The sequence below is a fragment of the Haematobia irritans genome, chromosome 4 (assembly GCF_050003625.1).
Source record: "Haematobia irritans isolate KBUSLIRL chromosome 4, ASM5000362v1, whole genome shotgun sequence".
NCBI classification, from domain to species: domain Eukaryota; kingdom Metazoa; phylum Arthropoda; class Insecta; order Diptera; family Muscidae; genus Haematobia; species Haematobia irritans.
In genome coordinates this window covers 111,622,330-111,640,420 of record NC_134400.1, presented here as the reverse complement: position 1 = coordinate 111,640,420, position 18,091 = coordinate 111,622,330, and the positions used below count along the sequence as shown (strand labels likewise).

The following is an 18,091-nucleotide window of genomic DNA, read 5'->3' as shown; positions in this document are numbered from 1 at the left end:
TGAATGGTCAGGTACATGATTTTCCCGACCATTTAATGGTCTCAAATTCTATCATTTAAATGATAGAATATGTTTGCGGTATTTGAGAACCATTCAAATGTTTATTGCCACCATACATTTTTCTCCGCTCGAAAACTATTTTTACAAAGACAAAATACATGGTTTTCGCGGCAATTACATGCTCTAGATAAGCATTAAATGGATGCGGCAACCATGTCCAAACATGGTTTTTCTGTGCGTGTATCTGAATATCTACCTTAAATATCTACTACACTAAAAAAAAACATGCCCGGTTCAAAAGATTTTGTCTTTACTTTAAAAATGTTGGTATTGATTCCGAGCCAAAGAAGCGGAGAATACTAGTAAGGACACTCTTAAGACACAATTCTCTTTTAAACTTGGGTTTTGTATACTTGCTTCTAGGAAGCAAATTTTAATTTTTCGTTTTTTTAGTTTTTTCTTCATATGCTATCAAAGTCCGTTAAAAACGAGTTAACTACAACTTTATTTTCCAACTTAAGACTCGACTTCCAGTAGAAATTATGCTATGTTTCGAGTAATAAACGTCTTTAAAATAAAGTGTTGAAAAACATGTCCTATATTTAAACGATTTTTTGCTTTGTAGTCAAGATGCAAAAAGACAACAAATTTAAAGACAATTTCATTAATTTTAAAGAATTTTTCTGAATTATTAAAGTCAAGTTGACCTTAGCCCAAAAAAAAAATTTATACCCTCCATCATAGGATGGGGGTATATTAACTTTGTCATTCCGTTTGTAACACATCGAAATATTGCTCTAAGACCCCATGAAATATATATATTCTGGGTCGTGGTGAAATTCTGAGTCGATCTAAGCATGTCCGTCCGTCTGTTGAAATCACGCTAACTTCCGAACGAAACAAGCTATCGACTTGAAACTTGGCACAAGTAGTTGTTATCGATGTAGGTCGGATGGTACTGAATGGGCCATATCGGTCCACTTTTACGTATAGCCCCCATATAAAGGGACCCTCAGATTTGGCTTGTGGAGCCTCTAACAGAAGCATATTTCATCCGATCCGGCTGAAATTTAGTACATGGTGTTGGTATATGGTCTCTAACAATCATGCAAAAATTGGTCCACATCGGTCCATAATTATATGTAGCCCCCATATAAACCGATCCCCAGATTTGGTTTGCGGAGCCTAAAAGAGAAGCAAATTTCATCCGATCCGGCTGAAATTTGTACATGGTGTTGGTATATGGTCTCTAACAATCATGCAAAAATTGGTCCACATCGGTCCATAATTATATATAACCCCCATATAAACCGATCCCCAGATTTGGCTTGCGGAGCCTCAAAGAGAAGCAAATTTCATCCGATCCGGCTGAAATTTGGTACATGATGTTGGTATATGGTCTCTAACAACCATGAAAAAATTGGTCCACATCGGTCCATAATTATTTATAACCCCCATATAAACCGATCCTCAGATTTGGCTTGCGGAGCCTCAAAGAGAAGCAAATTTCATCCGATCCGGCTGAAATTTGGTACATGATGTTGGTATATGGTCTCTAGCAACCATGCAAAAATTGGTCCACATCGGTTCATAATTATATATAGCCCCCATATAGACCGATCCCCAGATTTGACCTCCGGAGCCTCTTGGAGTAGCAAAATTCATCCGATCCGGTTCAAATTAGGAACGTGGTGTTAGTATATGGTTGCTAAAAACCATACCAAAATTGGTCCATATCGGTTCATAATCATGGTTGCCACTAGAGCCAAAAATAATCTACCAAAATTTTATTTCTATAGAAAATTTTGTCAAAATTTTATTTCTATAGAAAATTTTGTCAAAATTATATTTCTAGAGAAAATTTTGTTAAAATTTTATTCGGTTCATAATAAAATTTTCATCATTTTCAAAATTTTATTTCTATAGAAAATTTTGTCAACATTTTATTTCTATAGAAAATTTTGTTCAAATTTTATTCGGTTCATAATCATGGTTGCCACTCGAGCTACAAATGATCTACCAAGATTTTATTTCTATAGAAAATTTTGTCAAAAGTTTATTTCTATAGAAAATTTTGTTAAAATTTTATTTCTGTAGAAATTTTTGTCAAAATTTTCTTTCTATAGAATATTTTGTCAATATTTTTATTTCTATAAAAAATTTTGTGAAAATTTTATTTCTATAGAAAATTTTGTTAAAATTTTATTTCTGTAGAAAATTTTATCAAAATTGTATGTCTACTTTGTCAAACTGAATTATATACGTTCTTTTTTGATTTAATATATACCACGTATGGACTTACATACAATTTAGAAGATGGTGTTAGGAGGTTTTAAGATACCTTGCCATCGGCAAGCGTTACCGCAACTTAAGTAATTCGATTGTGGATGGCAGTGTTTAGAAGAAGTTTCTACGCAATCCATGATGGAGGGTACATAAGCTTCGGCCTGGCCGAACTTACGGCCGTATATAATTGTTTTTTCATGTTATGATACCCATTTTTAAGTCAAATCACTTAATTATAAGGACAATACGACTTCATCGAAAAGTTTATCGACTTTTGGACAAGGAAAAAACTTTATATTAGAGAAATGCGTCTTCTACACTAAGCAAAATTTTCATTCGTATTTTAAAGACATGAAATCTTTGGGAAATCTTGGACCTCACGGCAATGTTTTTTTTTTTCAGTGTAGTTTGTTAACTTATTAAAATCAAAATCTATTAATTTGTCAATCCATTACGCGTTTTTAAAGAAAATCTTTATATGGTATCCATGGTGGTGGGTATTCAAAACTCGGTATATAATATTTCTTTTATATCTACCAACTATCCAATTTCAAAATATCAATTTTTGACCATACATATTATATATGATACTACTTTCAATACAGAATTTTATTTATCACTCTATCTCAATAGCTCCCACTGAATTGTTTTCCATTGCTTATATTATTGCAGCTTCCCAATGGTATCAAGCAATTCTCAGCGCAAATTCATAGCAATCGCATTTTGTCACAATGTTTTGCATTTATAACTGTTGCTTTGATTGCCCTCACCACCGGACTCTTAATGGTAAGTGTTGAATTGAAATTCTATTACATTTTTTATTCTTGTCATGTAAAGTATGCAATGTGAAATGTTTTAAAAAAAGGAAAATGAATACTACAAAAAAAATCCAGAGAAAATATTAAAAAGAGTTTTATAAAAATATGTAAACGAATATATTAAAAAAGTGTGTACACATTGTGACCCACCCTGTATATACAATGATAGGTACAAACGTTGCCCTTCAGCAACTCCCTATATTTTCTAAAAATCAAGATTCAATATTATAAGACGACGGGAGCCATTAATACACTAGCTAACAGTTGGGATTTGGGGGGATTCTTGCCTTCTAATTACCGATCTCAGGCTATTTACATCACACATTATTATAGACTCCCCGACATATGAACACAATGAATGTTAAATTTAAATGGACCGTTATTGTTGTTTTTGATCTCAGCTTAAAGCCATGCATTGACTAAACTACAAGTGTAGCTTAACCAACAGAGGAAAAGTATGCTTGTCAAATTTATTTGGGCAAAGCCCTATAGACTGCAAGATAGTTGGATGTACAGCTGTTTCGGAATTACCACATTCCTCATCAGCATCCTCTACTTGCAGCAAAACTATCAACCAATTATCAGAATAAATTCGGGTAATTCACTCAACCCAAAGTGAACTGCACTTGAACCTTCCGAAAATATAACCATAGCTCACACAAAATACAAATAAAAGAAAGGCCCTCTATGGTTAAAATATGAGATTGAAATAAAAATGCAAGCTATTGACTTTAAGGTGTTATTATAAAATGATCTCCCAGATGGACAGAGATCTTCGCCTTTTAACCCGCTCCTACCATATTCCTGGAGCGATAATTAAATATAGAAATTTTCCGGAACCCACATTCTGTCCTACCCTAACCTTCTATGCCATACAGGAAAAATGCAAAGCCTTTTAGTTATTCATAATAATTCCATGAAAATGCATAATTTTATTTCAGAACACAATTTTATGTTGAAAGTAAATTTTTGAACAAATATTATTCAATGATGATGTATATAAGGCCATAATTTTATATGTAACAAAAACAAGTAAGTAAAGTAGAAAGTCGGGCGGGGCCGACTATATCATACCTTAAACCACCCCTACTGAATTAGTAAACATAAGCATTTGAGGGGTAACATTGTTATTGGTTTGTGTGATAAACCGCATTTCCATATTTAAGAACATTAAGGGGTCACATTTTTATGGGGGTTTTGGCACAATCTGAACAGAAATGTCTGATATTATATATAGTTGTAGCTGTAGTTGATTGTGCACCTACAGAGTTAGTATATAACTAATATTGAGTTCATTTATAAAAAATCGCAATTTTAAACTTGCGTAGCATTGGTAAATAAATAAGAGTATTATGGCCAAATTTGGGAAAATCGAGCGATGTATATATATGGGAGCTATATCTAAATCTGACCCGATTTAGATGATATTTTCCAGGTTTAATTGAAACCACAGAAGGTGACCTTGTGCTAAATTTTAGTAAGATCAGTTAAGAAATAAGGCCTCTATGGTCAAACATAAGGTTATTAGGGGCAAATTTTTCAAAATCGGGCGATACATATGTATGGGAGCTATATCCACATCTGGACCGATTTCCAGGATTTTTTGCACATACAGTTAGTATGTTACTATATAGGACTGCATCTAGCCAATTTTAAGTAAGGTCAGTTAATAAATAAGGGTTCTATGGTCAAATTTGGGAAAATCGAAATTTGGGCTAAACATATATATGGGAGCTATATCTAAATCTGAACCGATTTCGATGAAATTGTGCACATATAGTTAGTGCTGTAGAAGATTACATTTAGCCAACTTTGAGTACTATCGGTTCATAAATAAGGGTTATATAGCCAAATTTAGAAGAATCGGGCGGTACATATATATGGGAGCTATAGCTAAATCTGAATCGATTTCGATGATTTTTTGCACATATTGTTGGTACTATAGAAGATTATAGTAAGCCAACTTTGAGTCAGATCGGTTGACAAATAAGGTTTTATAGCCAAATTTGGGAAAATCGGGCGATACATTTATATGGGAGCTATATCTAAATCTGAACTGATTGTGATGAAATTTTCAGACTTGAAGGGTGCTGAAGAAGACTACTTTTTGCCAAATTTGATGACGATCCGTTTGTAAAAAAGCGCAACGTGACCCCATTTGTCGAAATCGGGCGATACGTATATATGGGAGCTATATCTCAATTTGATCCGATTTCTTACAAAATCAATAGCGTTCGTCCTTGTTCCCAAAAAACACCCTGTACCAAATTTCATACAAATCGGTTAATAATTACGACCGGAATCCTGCGAACCAAAAATACATGGACAGACGGACGGACGGACATCAAGCGCTAGATCGACTCAGGAGGTGATTCTGAGTCGATTGGTATATATTGGATGGGGTCTATAATCAATATTTCTGGTATTATACCCTGCCCACTATGTGGTTTAGGGTATAAAAATCATCGAAATCGGTTCAGATTTAACTATAGCTCCCTTATATATGTACCGCCCGATTTTTCTAAATTTGGCTATAAAACACTTATTTATCAACCAATAGTACTCAAAGTTGGCTAAATGTAGTCTTCTATAGTACTTACTATATGTGCATAATTTCATCGAAATCGGTTCAGATTTAGATATAGCTCCCATATATATGTATAGGCCGATTTTCCCAAATTTCATTTCATTTAATTTATTTATTTACTTTCATAATCCAGAAGCCTCTTTCGGCCAAATTGATTACATAGCATACAAAACATGAGACTTACAAATATCCTAATTTCTATTAAAATATAATTCAAATTCTATTTAATTACATTTTATGTCTTAAATATATATACATATATTTTTACATAAACTTAAATATGAACACGAACATGATATTAAAGTATTATTAAATAATGATTAGCACGCGAGATTCAGAAATAGGGCTAGAGATAAGAGTTTATAAGTTCTTTGAATTTACTACATGACCACGAAAACTCTCTGTGTTCATAATTTATACGGTTGTTCCAGATTCGTATAGCTCGAATTTGGAACGAACGTTGCATAGCTAGAGTGCGAAATGATGGAACAATCAAAGAGCGTGTCCTCTGTGAGCTGCCGAATTCAAAATAGGACACTAAGTACTGAGGTCTTCTAAACTTCATTATTCTATAAAAAAGCAGTATTGTCCTAAGATCAATGAAATTCTCAAATGTATTACCCAAAAACTCAATTAAAAATGGCGAAATATGTGTAAAAATCCCTAGATTATAGACATATCTAACGATGCGATTCATACAAGTTCTTAGTCGAGTAAGATTAGTCAAATTCGTACCCGAGTATACTTCAATACCATATGTTATATGCGACAACAAGAGTGACTTAGCAATATGTTTTCTTACGATCAAAGGAAGAAAAGCACCTGTATTATATACCTTACGAAGTAGGCCAAAGAACCCTTATTTATTACTGACCTTAATCAAAAGTGGCTAGATCCAGTCATCTATAGTACTAACTGTATCTGCAAGAATTCCTCGAAATCGGCCCAGGTGTAGATGTCGCTCTCATATATATGTATTGCCCGATTTTGAAAAATTTGCCCCTAATAACCTTATGTTTGACCATGAGGCCTCATTTGTTAACAGATTTTACTCAAATTTAGCTTTGAATTAAACCTTATAAATTACCCCTTATAACTTTATTTTTGACCGTAGTGGCCTTTTATAAACCGATTTTACTCAAATTTAGCACAAGGTAATCTGCTGTAATATCAACAAAACTTGCAAAATATAATCCAGATTTAGATATAGCTCCTATATATATGTATCGCCCGTTTTTGGAAAAATTACACCTTACAAATTTATTTCTGACCATAATAGCCTTATTTAGTACCCGATCTTACTCTAATTTCGCACAAGGTAACCTTCTGTCGTATCAACCAAATCTGGAAAATATGATCAAAATCGGTTCAGATTTAGATATAGCTCACATATATATATATATATATATATATATATATATATATATATATATATATATATATATATATATATATATATATATATATATATATATATATATATATATATATATATATATATATATATATATATATATATATATATATATATATATATATATATATATATATATATATATATATAAAGGGTGATTTGTTAAGAGCTTGATAACTTTTTTTTTTTAAAAAACGCATAAAATTTGCAAAATCTCATCGGTTCTTTATTTGAAACGTTAGATTGGTCCATGACATTTACTTTTTGAAGATAATTTCATTTAAATGTTGACCGCGGCTGCGTCTTAGGTGGTCCATTCGGAAAGTCCAATTTTGGGCAACTTTTTCGAGCATTTCGGCCGGAATAGCCCGAATTTCTTCGGAAATGTTGTCTTCCAAAGCTGGAATAGTTGCTGGCTTATTTCTGTAGACTTTAGACTTGACGTAGCCCCACAAAAAATAGTCTAAAGGCGTCAAATCGCATGATCTTGGTGGCCAACTTACCGGTCCATTTCTTGAGATGAATTGTTCTCCGAAGTTTTCCCTCAAAATGGCCATAGAATCGCGAGCTGTGTGGCATGTAGCGCCATCTTGTTGAAACCACATGTCAACCAAGTTCAGTTCTTCCATTTTTGGCAACAAAAAGTTTGTTAGCATCGAACGATAGCGATCGCCATTCACCGTAACGTTGCGTCCAACAGCATCTTTGAAAAAATACGGTCCAATGATTCCACCAGCGTACAAACCACACCAAACAGTGCATTTTTCGGGATGCATGGGCAGTTCTTGAACGGCTTCTGGTTGCTCTTCACTCCAAATGCGGCAATTTTGCTTATTTACGTAGCCATTCAACCAGAAATGAGCCTCATCGCTGAACAAAATTTGTCGATAAAAAAGCGGATTTTCTGCCACTGATTTTGGTAATAAAATTCAATGATTTGCAAGCGTTGCTCGTTAGTAAGTCTATTCATGATGAAATGTCAAAGCATACTGAGCATCTTTCTCTTTGACACCATGTCTGAAATCCCACGTGATCTGTCAAATACTAATGCATGAAAATCCTAACCTCAAAAGAATCACCCTTTATATGATCTTTAACAAGGGGCTATATATAATTATGGACCGATATGGACCATTACTGGCACGGTTGTTAAAGATCATATACTAACACCATGTTCAAAATTACAACCGGATTGGATGAAATTTGCTTCTCTTGGAGACTTCGCAAGCCAAATCTGGGGATCGGCTTATATGGGGGCTATATATAATTATGAACCGATGTGGACCAATTTTTGCATGGTTGATAGAGACCATATAACAATATCATATACCAAATTTCAGGCGGATCGGATGCAATTTGCTTCTCTTTGAAGCTCCGCAACCCAAATCTGGGGATCGGTTTATATGGGCGCTATATATAATTATGGACCGATGTGGACCAATTTTTGCACGGTTGTTAGAGACCATATACCAATACCATGTACCAAATTTCAGCCGGATCGGATGCAATTTGCTTCTCTTTGAGGCTCCGCAAGCCAAATCTGGGGATCGGTTTATATGGGGGCTATATATAATTTAGGACCGATGTGGACCAATTTTTGAATGATTGTTAGAGACCATATACCAACACCATGTACCAAATTTCAGCCGGATCGGATGAAATATGCTTCTCTTAGAGGCTCCACAAGCCAAATCTGGGGATCGGTTTATATGGGGGCTATATATAATTAAGGACCGATGTGGACCAATTTTTGCACGGTTGTTAGAGACCATATACCAATACCATGTACCAAATTTCAGCCGGATCGGATGCAATTTGCTTCTCTTTGAGGCTCCGCAAGCCAAATCTGGGGATCGGTTTATATGGGGGCTATATATAATTTAGGACCGATGTGGACCAATTTTTGAATGATTGTTAGAGACCATATACCAACACCATGTACCAAATTTCAGCCGGATCGGATGAAATATGCTTCTCTTAGAGGCTCCACAAGCCAAATCTGGGGATCGGTTTATATGGGGGCTATATATAATTAAGGACCGATATGGACCAATTTTTGCATGGTTGTTAGAGACCATATACCAACACCATGTACCAAATTTCAGCCGGATCGGATGAAATTTGCTTCTCTTTGAGGCTCCGCAAGCCAAATCTGGGGATCGGTTTATATGGGGGCTATATATAATTATGGACCGATATGGACCAATTTTTGAATGATTGTTAGAGACGACATACCAACACCATGTACCAAATTTCAGCCGGATCGGATGAAATATGCTTCTCTTAGAGGCTCCACAAGCCAAATCTGAGGATCGGTTTATATGGGGGCTATATATAATTATGGACCGATGTGGACCAATTTTTGCATGATTGTTAGAGACCATATACCAACACCATATACCAAATTTCAGCCGGATCGGATGAAATATGGTTCTGTAAGAGGCTCCACAAGCCAAATCTGAGGGTCCCTTTATATGGGGGCTATACGTAAAAGTGGACCGATATGGCCCATTTTCAATACCATCCGACCTACATCGATAACAACTACTTGTGCCAAGTTTCAAGTCGATAGCTTGTTTCGTTCGGAAGTTAGCGTGATTTCAACAGACGGATGGACGGACGGACGGACATGCTTAGATCGATTCAGAATTTCACCACGACCCAGAATATATATACTTTATGGGGTCTTAGAGCAATATTTCGATGTGTTACAAACGGAATGACAAAGTTAATATACCCCCATCCTATGATGGAGGGTATAAAAACAAGTATATACGGCTGTAAGTTCGGCTAGGCCGAATCTTTTGTACCCTTCACCATGCATTGCCTAGAAACTTCTGTTAAAGCCTATTGCGCTTTACAGACTATCAGTTATTCCGGACGGAATGTCGGTGTTTGTAAAGAATCTTACAGTGTGTCGGATCGATACGACTTCTCGGCGATGACTAAATAATCGGTAAATGTGCTATCGATCCCATAAACATGCAGCAGTATCGATTATGCCTTCGGACTTAACTTACAATGTGCACAATATATGGGATATGTTTGATACGAGCACTGTCGTCCGGAATAACTGATAGTCTGTAAAGCGCATATAACCCACAATGGAATTACTTGGGTTATGGTAACACTTGCCGATGGCAAGGTATCTTAAAACTTCTTAACACCGCGTTCTCAATTTTAAGTTAGTCCATACGGGGTATATTTTAGACAAAAACGGAGATTAAATACCTAAATAATTCAGTTCTTGATCGGTATTTAAAGGGGGAGTCTCTAAATAATTACAAACCGATATGAACCAGTTATTGCAAGGCAATTGGAGAGCCAGAAGTAAAACATGGGTTCGGTTTATACGGGGGCTATATATAATTATGATAAGTATACTAAATTAAACACGGACGAAAAAAGACTGCTTTTCATATGTTTGGGTGTAGAAATTATATGTTTGGAACTCAAATTTTTTAACACAATATTTTTAAGTGCAAGCATATAATGTTCATAAACTAGCAAAACATGTTTCGGACATATATGTTAATATGTTAGAACATATTATGTTTGGGACATAAAATGTTTGTAAATATAATGAGCTTAGATGCAAACATATATTAATTTGGAAATATCCTGTAAACAAAAACAATAACGTTTTGATGATTCTGAGCGGTGTTTGCAGCTGTTAACTTGTAATACACCCGAGTTTTTCCGTCGATATGTGACAATGAATGAAACATGGCTCCATCACTACACTTCTGAGTCCAATCGACAGTCGGCTGAGTGGACAGCGACCGGTGAACCGACTCCGAAGCGTAGAAAGACTCAAAAGTCCGCTGGCAAAGTAATGGCCTCTGTTTTTGGGATGCGCATGGAATAATTTGTATCGATTATCTTGAGAAGGGAAAAACCATCAACAGTGACTATTATATGGCGTTATTGGAGCGTTTGAAGGTCGAAATCGCGGCAAAACGGCCCCATATGAAGAAGAAAAAAGTGTTGTTCCGCCAAGACAACGCACCGTGCCACAAGTCATTGAGAACGATGGCATGAATTCATGAATTGGGCTTCGAATTGCTTCCCCACCCACCGTATTCTCCAGATCTGGCTCCCAGCGACTTTTTCTTGTTCTCCTCAAAAGGATGCTCGCAGGGAAAAATTTGGCAGCAATGCAGAAGTGATCGCCGAAACTGTGGCCTATTTTGAGGCAAAACCGAAGGAGTACTACCAAAATGGTATCACAAAATTGGAAGGTCGTTATAATCGTTGTATCGCTCTTGAAGGGAACTATGTTGAATAATAAAAACGAATTTTGACAAAAAATGTGTTTTTCTTTGTTAGACCGGGGACTTATCAGCCAATCTGTTACAGAAGCGATTTTTTTGAGGGTGTATATGGACCAATTTTTTCGTGATTAGTACCAAATTTTAGCAAGATGAAATTTGCTCATCCAATAAGTTCAAGAACTAAAATCTGGGGATCGGTTTACCTGTGTGGTATATATGATTATAGACCGATATGGACCAAATTGGTTCCGAAAGCCACATCTGGGGATCTTTTTATATGAGGGCTATATATTACACTGAAAAAAATATTTACCTGATGTTAAAGATTATGCAACCTACATTTTAGGATGTGCAATTTACAAAATATTAAGGACAAATTTCTTTAAAATAATGCAAATTTAATTAACATAAGGTTATTAATCTTTGCTTCAAAATTTTTATAACCTGCGCCACACTGTGGAACAGGGTATTATAAGTTAGTGCATATGTTTGCAACACCAGAAGGAGACGAGATAGACACATGGTGTCTTTGACAAAAATGATTAGGGTGGGCTCCTGAGTCGATATAGCCATGTCTGTCTGTCCGTCTGTCCGTGAACACATTTTTGTAACCAAGGGATTAGGTGGTAATTTAAGCCCAATCGACTTCGAATTTGGCACAAGTATGTGTTTTGGGTCAAAATAGAACCCTATTGATTTCGGTTCAGATTTAGATATAGCTCCCATATATATCTTTCGCCCGATATGCACTTATACGGCCCTAGAAGCCTGAGTATTACCCCAATTTGGTTGAAAGTTTGCACAGGGAGTAGAATTCACATTGTATCTATGCGTGCCACATTTTGTTGAAATCGGTTCAGATTTAGATATAGCTCCCATATATAGCTTTCGCCGATTTACACTCATATGACCACAGATACCAATTTTTGCTCCGATTTTGTTGAAATTTTGCACAGGGAGTAGAATTAGCATTGTAGCTATGCGTGCTAAATTTGGTTGAAATCGGTTAAGATTTAGATATAGCTCCCATATATAGCTTTCGCCCGATTTACACTCATATGACCACAGAGGCCAATTTTTAACTCCGATTTAGTTGAAATTTTGCACAGGGAGTAGAATTATCATTGCAGCTATGCGTGCCAAATTTGGTTGAAATCGGTTCAGATTTAGATATATCTCCCATATATAGCTTTCGCCCGATTTACACTCATATGACCACAGAGACCATTTTTGAACTCCGATTTAGTTGAAATTTTGCACAGGGAGTAGAATTAGCATTGTAGCTATGCGTGCCAAATTTGGTTGAAATCGGTTCAGATTTTGATATATCTCCCATATATAGCTTTCGCCCGATTTACACTCATATGACCACAGAGGCCAATTTTTAACTCCGATTTGGTCGAAATTTTGCACAGGAGTAGAATTAGCATTGTAGCTATGCGTGCCAAATTTGGTTGAAATCGGTTCATATTTAGATATAGCTCCCATATATATGTTTTTCTGATTTCGCCAAAAATGGTCAAAATACCAACATTTCCTTGTAAAATCGCCACTGCTTAGTCGAAAAGCTGTAAAAATGACTAATTTTCCTAAACTTCTATTACATATATATTGAGCGATAAATCATAATTAAATTTTTGCGAAGTTTCCTTAAAATTGCTTCAGATTTAAATGTTTCCCATATTTATACCCTGCGCCACACTGTGGAACAGGGTATTATAAGTTAGTGCATATGTTTGCAAGACCCAGAAGGAGACGAGATAGACACATGGTGTCTTTGACAAAAATGCTTAGGATGGGCTCCTGAGTCGATATAACCATGTCCGTCTGTCCGTGAACACATTTTTGTAACCAAGGGATTAGGTAGTAATTTAAACCCAATCGACTTCGAATTTGGCACGAGTATGTGTTTTGGGTCAAAATAGAACCCTATTGATTTTGGAAGAAATCGGTTCAGATTTAGATATAGCTCCATATATATCTTTCGCCCGATATGCACTTATACGGCCCTAGAAGCCTGAGTATTACCCCAATTTGGTTGAAATTTTGCACAGGGAGTAGAATTAGCATTGCTGCTATGCGTGCCAAATTTGGTTGAAATCGGTTCAGATTTAGATATAGCTCCCATGTATATGTTTTTCTGATTTCGACAAAAATGGTCAAAATATCAATATTTTCCTTGTAAAATCGCCACTTCTTAGTCGAAAAGTTGTAAAAATGACTCTAATTTTCCTAAACTTCTATCACATATATATCGAGTGATAAATCATAAATAAATTTTTGCGAAGTTTCCTTAAAATTGCTTCAGATTTAAATGTTTCCCATATTTTTTTTACTAACATTGTGTTCCATCCTAGTTTTTTACTAACATTGTGTTCCATCCTAGTGCATTAGCCGACTTAAATTTTGAGTCTATAAATTTTGAATCTATCAAATTCTGTCCAGATCGAGTGATACTTAAATGTATGTATTTGGACAAACCTTTATATATAGCCCCCAACACATTTGACGGATGTGATATTGTATCGAAAATTTAGATCTACAAAGTGGTGCAGGGTATAATATTGTTTTTATTTTAATAATGGACTCAATATTAGTGGTTCAGAATCAACTACAGCTCTTAATATCAGACATTTTTGTTCAGATTGTAATAAAACTCCCATGTACCCCTTAATATTCTTAAATGTGGAAATGCGGTTTTTCCCCAAACCTATACCATTGATACCCCACAAACAATGTTTACCAATTCAGTAGGGGTGGTTTGGGTATGATATAGTCGGCCCGCCCGACTTTCTGTTTTACTTACTTGTTTAATAATGGAATCAATATTAGTAGCATACTAACTCTGTAGGTGCAAAATCAACTATAGCTCCTAATATTGGACATTTCTGCTCAGATTGTGACAAGACTCCCATAAACATGTACCCCTCTATGTTCTTAAATATGACTACTATATATACGGCCGTAAGTTCGGCCAGGCCGAATCGGATGAGATTTGCTTCTCTTAGAGGCTCCGCAAGCCAAATATGGGGATCGGTTTATATGGGGGCTATATATAATTATGGACCGATATGGACAAATTTTTGCATGGTTATTAGAGACCATATACTAACACCATGTACCAAATTTCAGCCGGATCGGATGAAATTTTCTTCTCTTAGAGGATTCGCAAGCCAAATTTGGGGGTCCGTTTATATGAGGGCTATACGTAAAAGTGGACCGATAGGCACATTTGCAATACCATCCGACCTACATCAATAACAACTAATTGTGCCAAGTTTCAAGTCGATAGCTTGTTCCGTTCGGAAGTTAGCGTGATTTCAACAGACGGACGGACGAATGGACATGCTCAGATCGACTCAGAATTTCACCACGACCCAGAACATATATACTTTATGGGGTCTTAGAGCAATATTTCGATGTGTTACAAACGGAATGACAAAGTTAATATACCCCCATCCTATGGTGGAGGGTATAAAAATGCGGTTTATCACCCAAACCTATACCATTGATACCCCACAAAAAATGTTATTCAGTATGGATGGTTTAGGGTATGATATACTCGGCTCCGCCCGACTTTCTACTTTACTCACTTGTTATGTTGTAACCAGGTTTTGATAGAGTCCCCATATAAACCTACCTCCCTATTTGGGGTCTTGGGCTTATAGGTTTTATCCAATTCGGCTGAAATTATGAATCTAGAGGTATTTGAGGACCATAAAGAGTTGTGCCAAAAATGGTGAGTATCGGTCCGTGTTCTGGTATAGCCCCATATACACCGATCTCCCGCTTTTACTTTTTAGGCTTCTAGAATCCGTAGTTTTATCCAATTTGGCTGAAATTGGAAATCTAGAGGTATTTTAGAACCGTAAAAAGGTGTGTCAAAAATGATGGGTATATAGACTGATCTCCTGATTTTTCTTCTTGGGCTTATAGAATCCGTAGTTTTTATCCAATTTGCCTGAAATTTGAAATCTAGGGGTATTTTAGGACCAAAAAGAGGTGTGCCGAAAATAGTGAGTATCGGTCCATGTTTTTGTATAGCCCCCATATAGACCGAACTCCCGATTTTATTTCGTGGGCTTATAGGAACCGTAGTTTATATCCAATATGCATGAAATTTTAAATATGGAATTATTTTAGGACCAAAATGAGGTGCGCCGAAAATTGTGAGTATCGGTCCGTGTTCTGGTATAGCGCCATATAGACCGATCTCCCGCTTTTATTTCTTGGGCTTCTAGAATCCGTAGGTTTTATCCAATTTGCCTGAAATTGGAAATCTTGAGGTATTTTAGAACCGTAATGAGGTGTGTCAAAAATGATGGGTATCGGTCCATGTTTTGGTATAGCCCCTATATAGACTGATCTCCTGATTTTTCTTCTTGGGCTTATAGAATACGTAGTTTTTATCCAATTTGCCTGAAATTGGAAATCTGGAGGTACTTTAGGACCACAAAGATGTGTGCCGAAAATAGTGAGTATCGGTCCATGTTTTTGTATAGCCCCCATATACACCGATCTCCCGATTTTATTTCTTGGGATTATAGAAACCGTAGTTTTTATCCAATATGCATGAAATTTGAAATCTAGAATTATTTTAGGACCATAATGAGGTGCGCCGAAAATGTTGAGTTCAGGTCCATGTTTTGATGTAGCCCCCATATTGACCGATCTCAAGATTTTACTTCCTAGTCTTATAGAAACCGTAGTTTTTATCCAATATGCCTGAAATTGAACATCTGGAGATTTTTTAGGACTATATACAGGTGTGCAAGATCCAATTTGCTTGAAATTTTAATAATATTTTAGGGCCGTAAAATGTGTGCCGAAAACGGTGAGTATCGATCCATGTTTTAGTATAGCCCCCATAGGACCGAACTCCCGATTTACCTCCTTGGGTTTCTAGAAACCGTAGTTTGTATCCAATTTACCTGAAATCGATTCGGATTAAGATATAGCTCCATATAGCTTTCGTCCGATTTGAACTTATATGGCTCAAAATCCAGGGTTTTGCCGTGATTTGCTTCAAATTTCGCACAAGGAGTACGTTTAGTAGTATAGGTAATTGTGCCAAATTTGGTTGAAATCGGTTCAGATTTAGATATGGCTCCCATATATATCTCCCGTCCGATTTGCACTCATATGACCAGGGGGGCCAAAGTTATACTCCCATTTACGTGAAATTTCGCATAGATAGCAGAATTATTATTCTAACTATGCATGTTAAATTTAGTCAAAATTGGTTTAGATTGTATATAGCTCCCATATATACGTACACCGGAGCTGGGGAAATATGGTAGACTGTTTCATATTTTAGACCCATTTTCAATGGGATTTTCCTCCAATTGACTGGATAGTTTCCACAGAGAATACAAATATGGCCAAAATTCTCACACTTTACACAAAGTTCTGTGATGATTTCCCCATATCTTAGCCATATCCTACACACTGCAATGCTAAAATTTGAACAGAACGGATGAGTTTTAAATAAGGCTCCAAGTCGCCCGACTAGACCAAATAATATATCACAACCCACACTTGACCACATATCTTGACGAGATCTAACCAATATCCTTGTAAAGTCGACACTGCTGAGTAGCAAAAATTGTAAATATTATTCTAATTGTCCTATATCTCGAATACATATGTATCACCTGAAAAATCATAAATCTCTTTTGTACAATTGCACTAAAATTTCTCTCGCTTCATATTTCCCATATTTGTTACTAACATTGTGTTTCATCCCAGGGCGTTAGCCGATTTAAATTTTAATTCTAGAGCTTTGTAGAAGTACAAAAAATTGTTTCCATTAAAAGTATTTGTATCTGCAAATGCAAACCTTTATATAGCTCCCAGCAAATTTTAAGTAGCTGAGAGGGTAACACAAATGTTTGTCGACATAGTGGTGAAGGGTATAATATAGTCGGCTCCGTCCGACTTTAGACTTTACTTACTTGTTTTTTACTAACATTGTGTTCCATCCTAGTGCATTAGCCGACTTAAATTTTGAGTCTATAGATTTTGTATAAGTCTATCAAATTCTGTCCAGATCGAGTGATATTTAAATGTATGTACACGGACGAAAAAGACTGTTTTTCATATGTTTGGGTATAAACATTATATGTTTGGAACTCAAATTTTAAACACAATATTTTTGAGTGCAAACATATAATGTTCATAAACTAGCAAACATATTAGTTTGGGACATATATGTTAATATGTTAGAACATATTATGTTTGGGACATAAAATGTTTATAAATATAATATGCTTGGATTCAAACATATATTAATTCAGAAATAGCCCATAAACATATATTTGTTTACAAAGAGAGACAAAGTGTATGCTGGAAGTAAAATAATAAAAGTAACCAATTGGCGCATTACAAATATATATATATATATATATATATATATATATATATATATATATATATATATATATATATATATATATATATATATATATATATATATATATATATATATATATATATATATATATATATATTATATATATATATATATATATATATATATATATATATATATATATATATATATATATATATATATATATATATATATATATATATATATATATATATATATATACAAAGAAAATGTCATTAAATATAGGAAAAATACTACGTGTGAATATAAACAAGTATAAATTTATATATTATGAGTAAACATATATATGTTGTGATATAA

At 35.2% G+C, this 18,091-nt stretch overlaps 1 protein-coding gene across 1 annotated transcript in view; it reads left to right on the top strand.

Moving 5' to 3' along the window:
* Nucleotides 1-18,091, top strand: part of LOC142235716 (uncharacterized) — a 428,189-nt gene that overhangs the window by 286,944 nt on the left and 123,154 nt on the right. Inside the window, exon 19 of the mRNA XM_075306976.1 lies at nt 2,959-3,072. Within this exon, the coding sequence (XP_075163091.1) occupies nt 2,959-3,072 (114 nt within the window). The remainder of the gene's footprint in view (nt 1-2,958; nt 3,073-18,091) is intronic.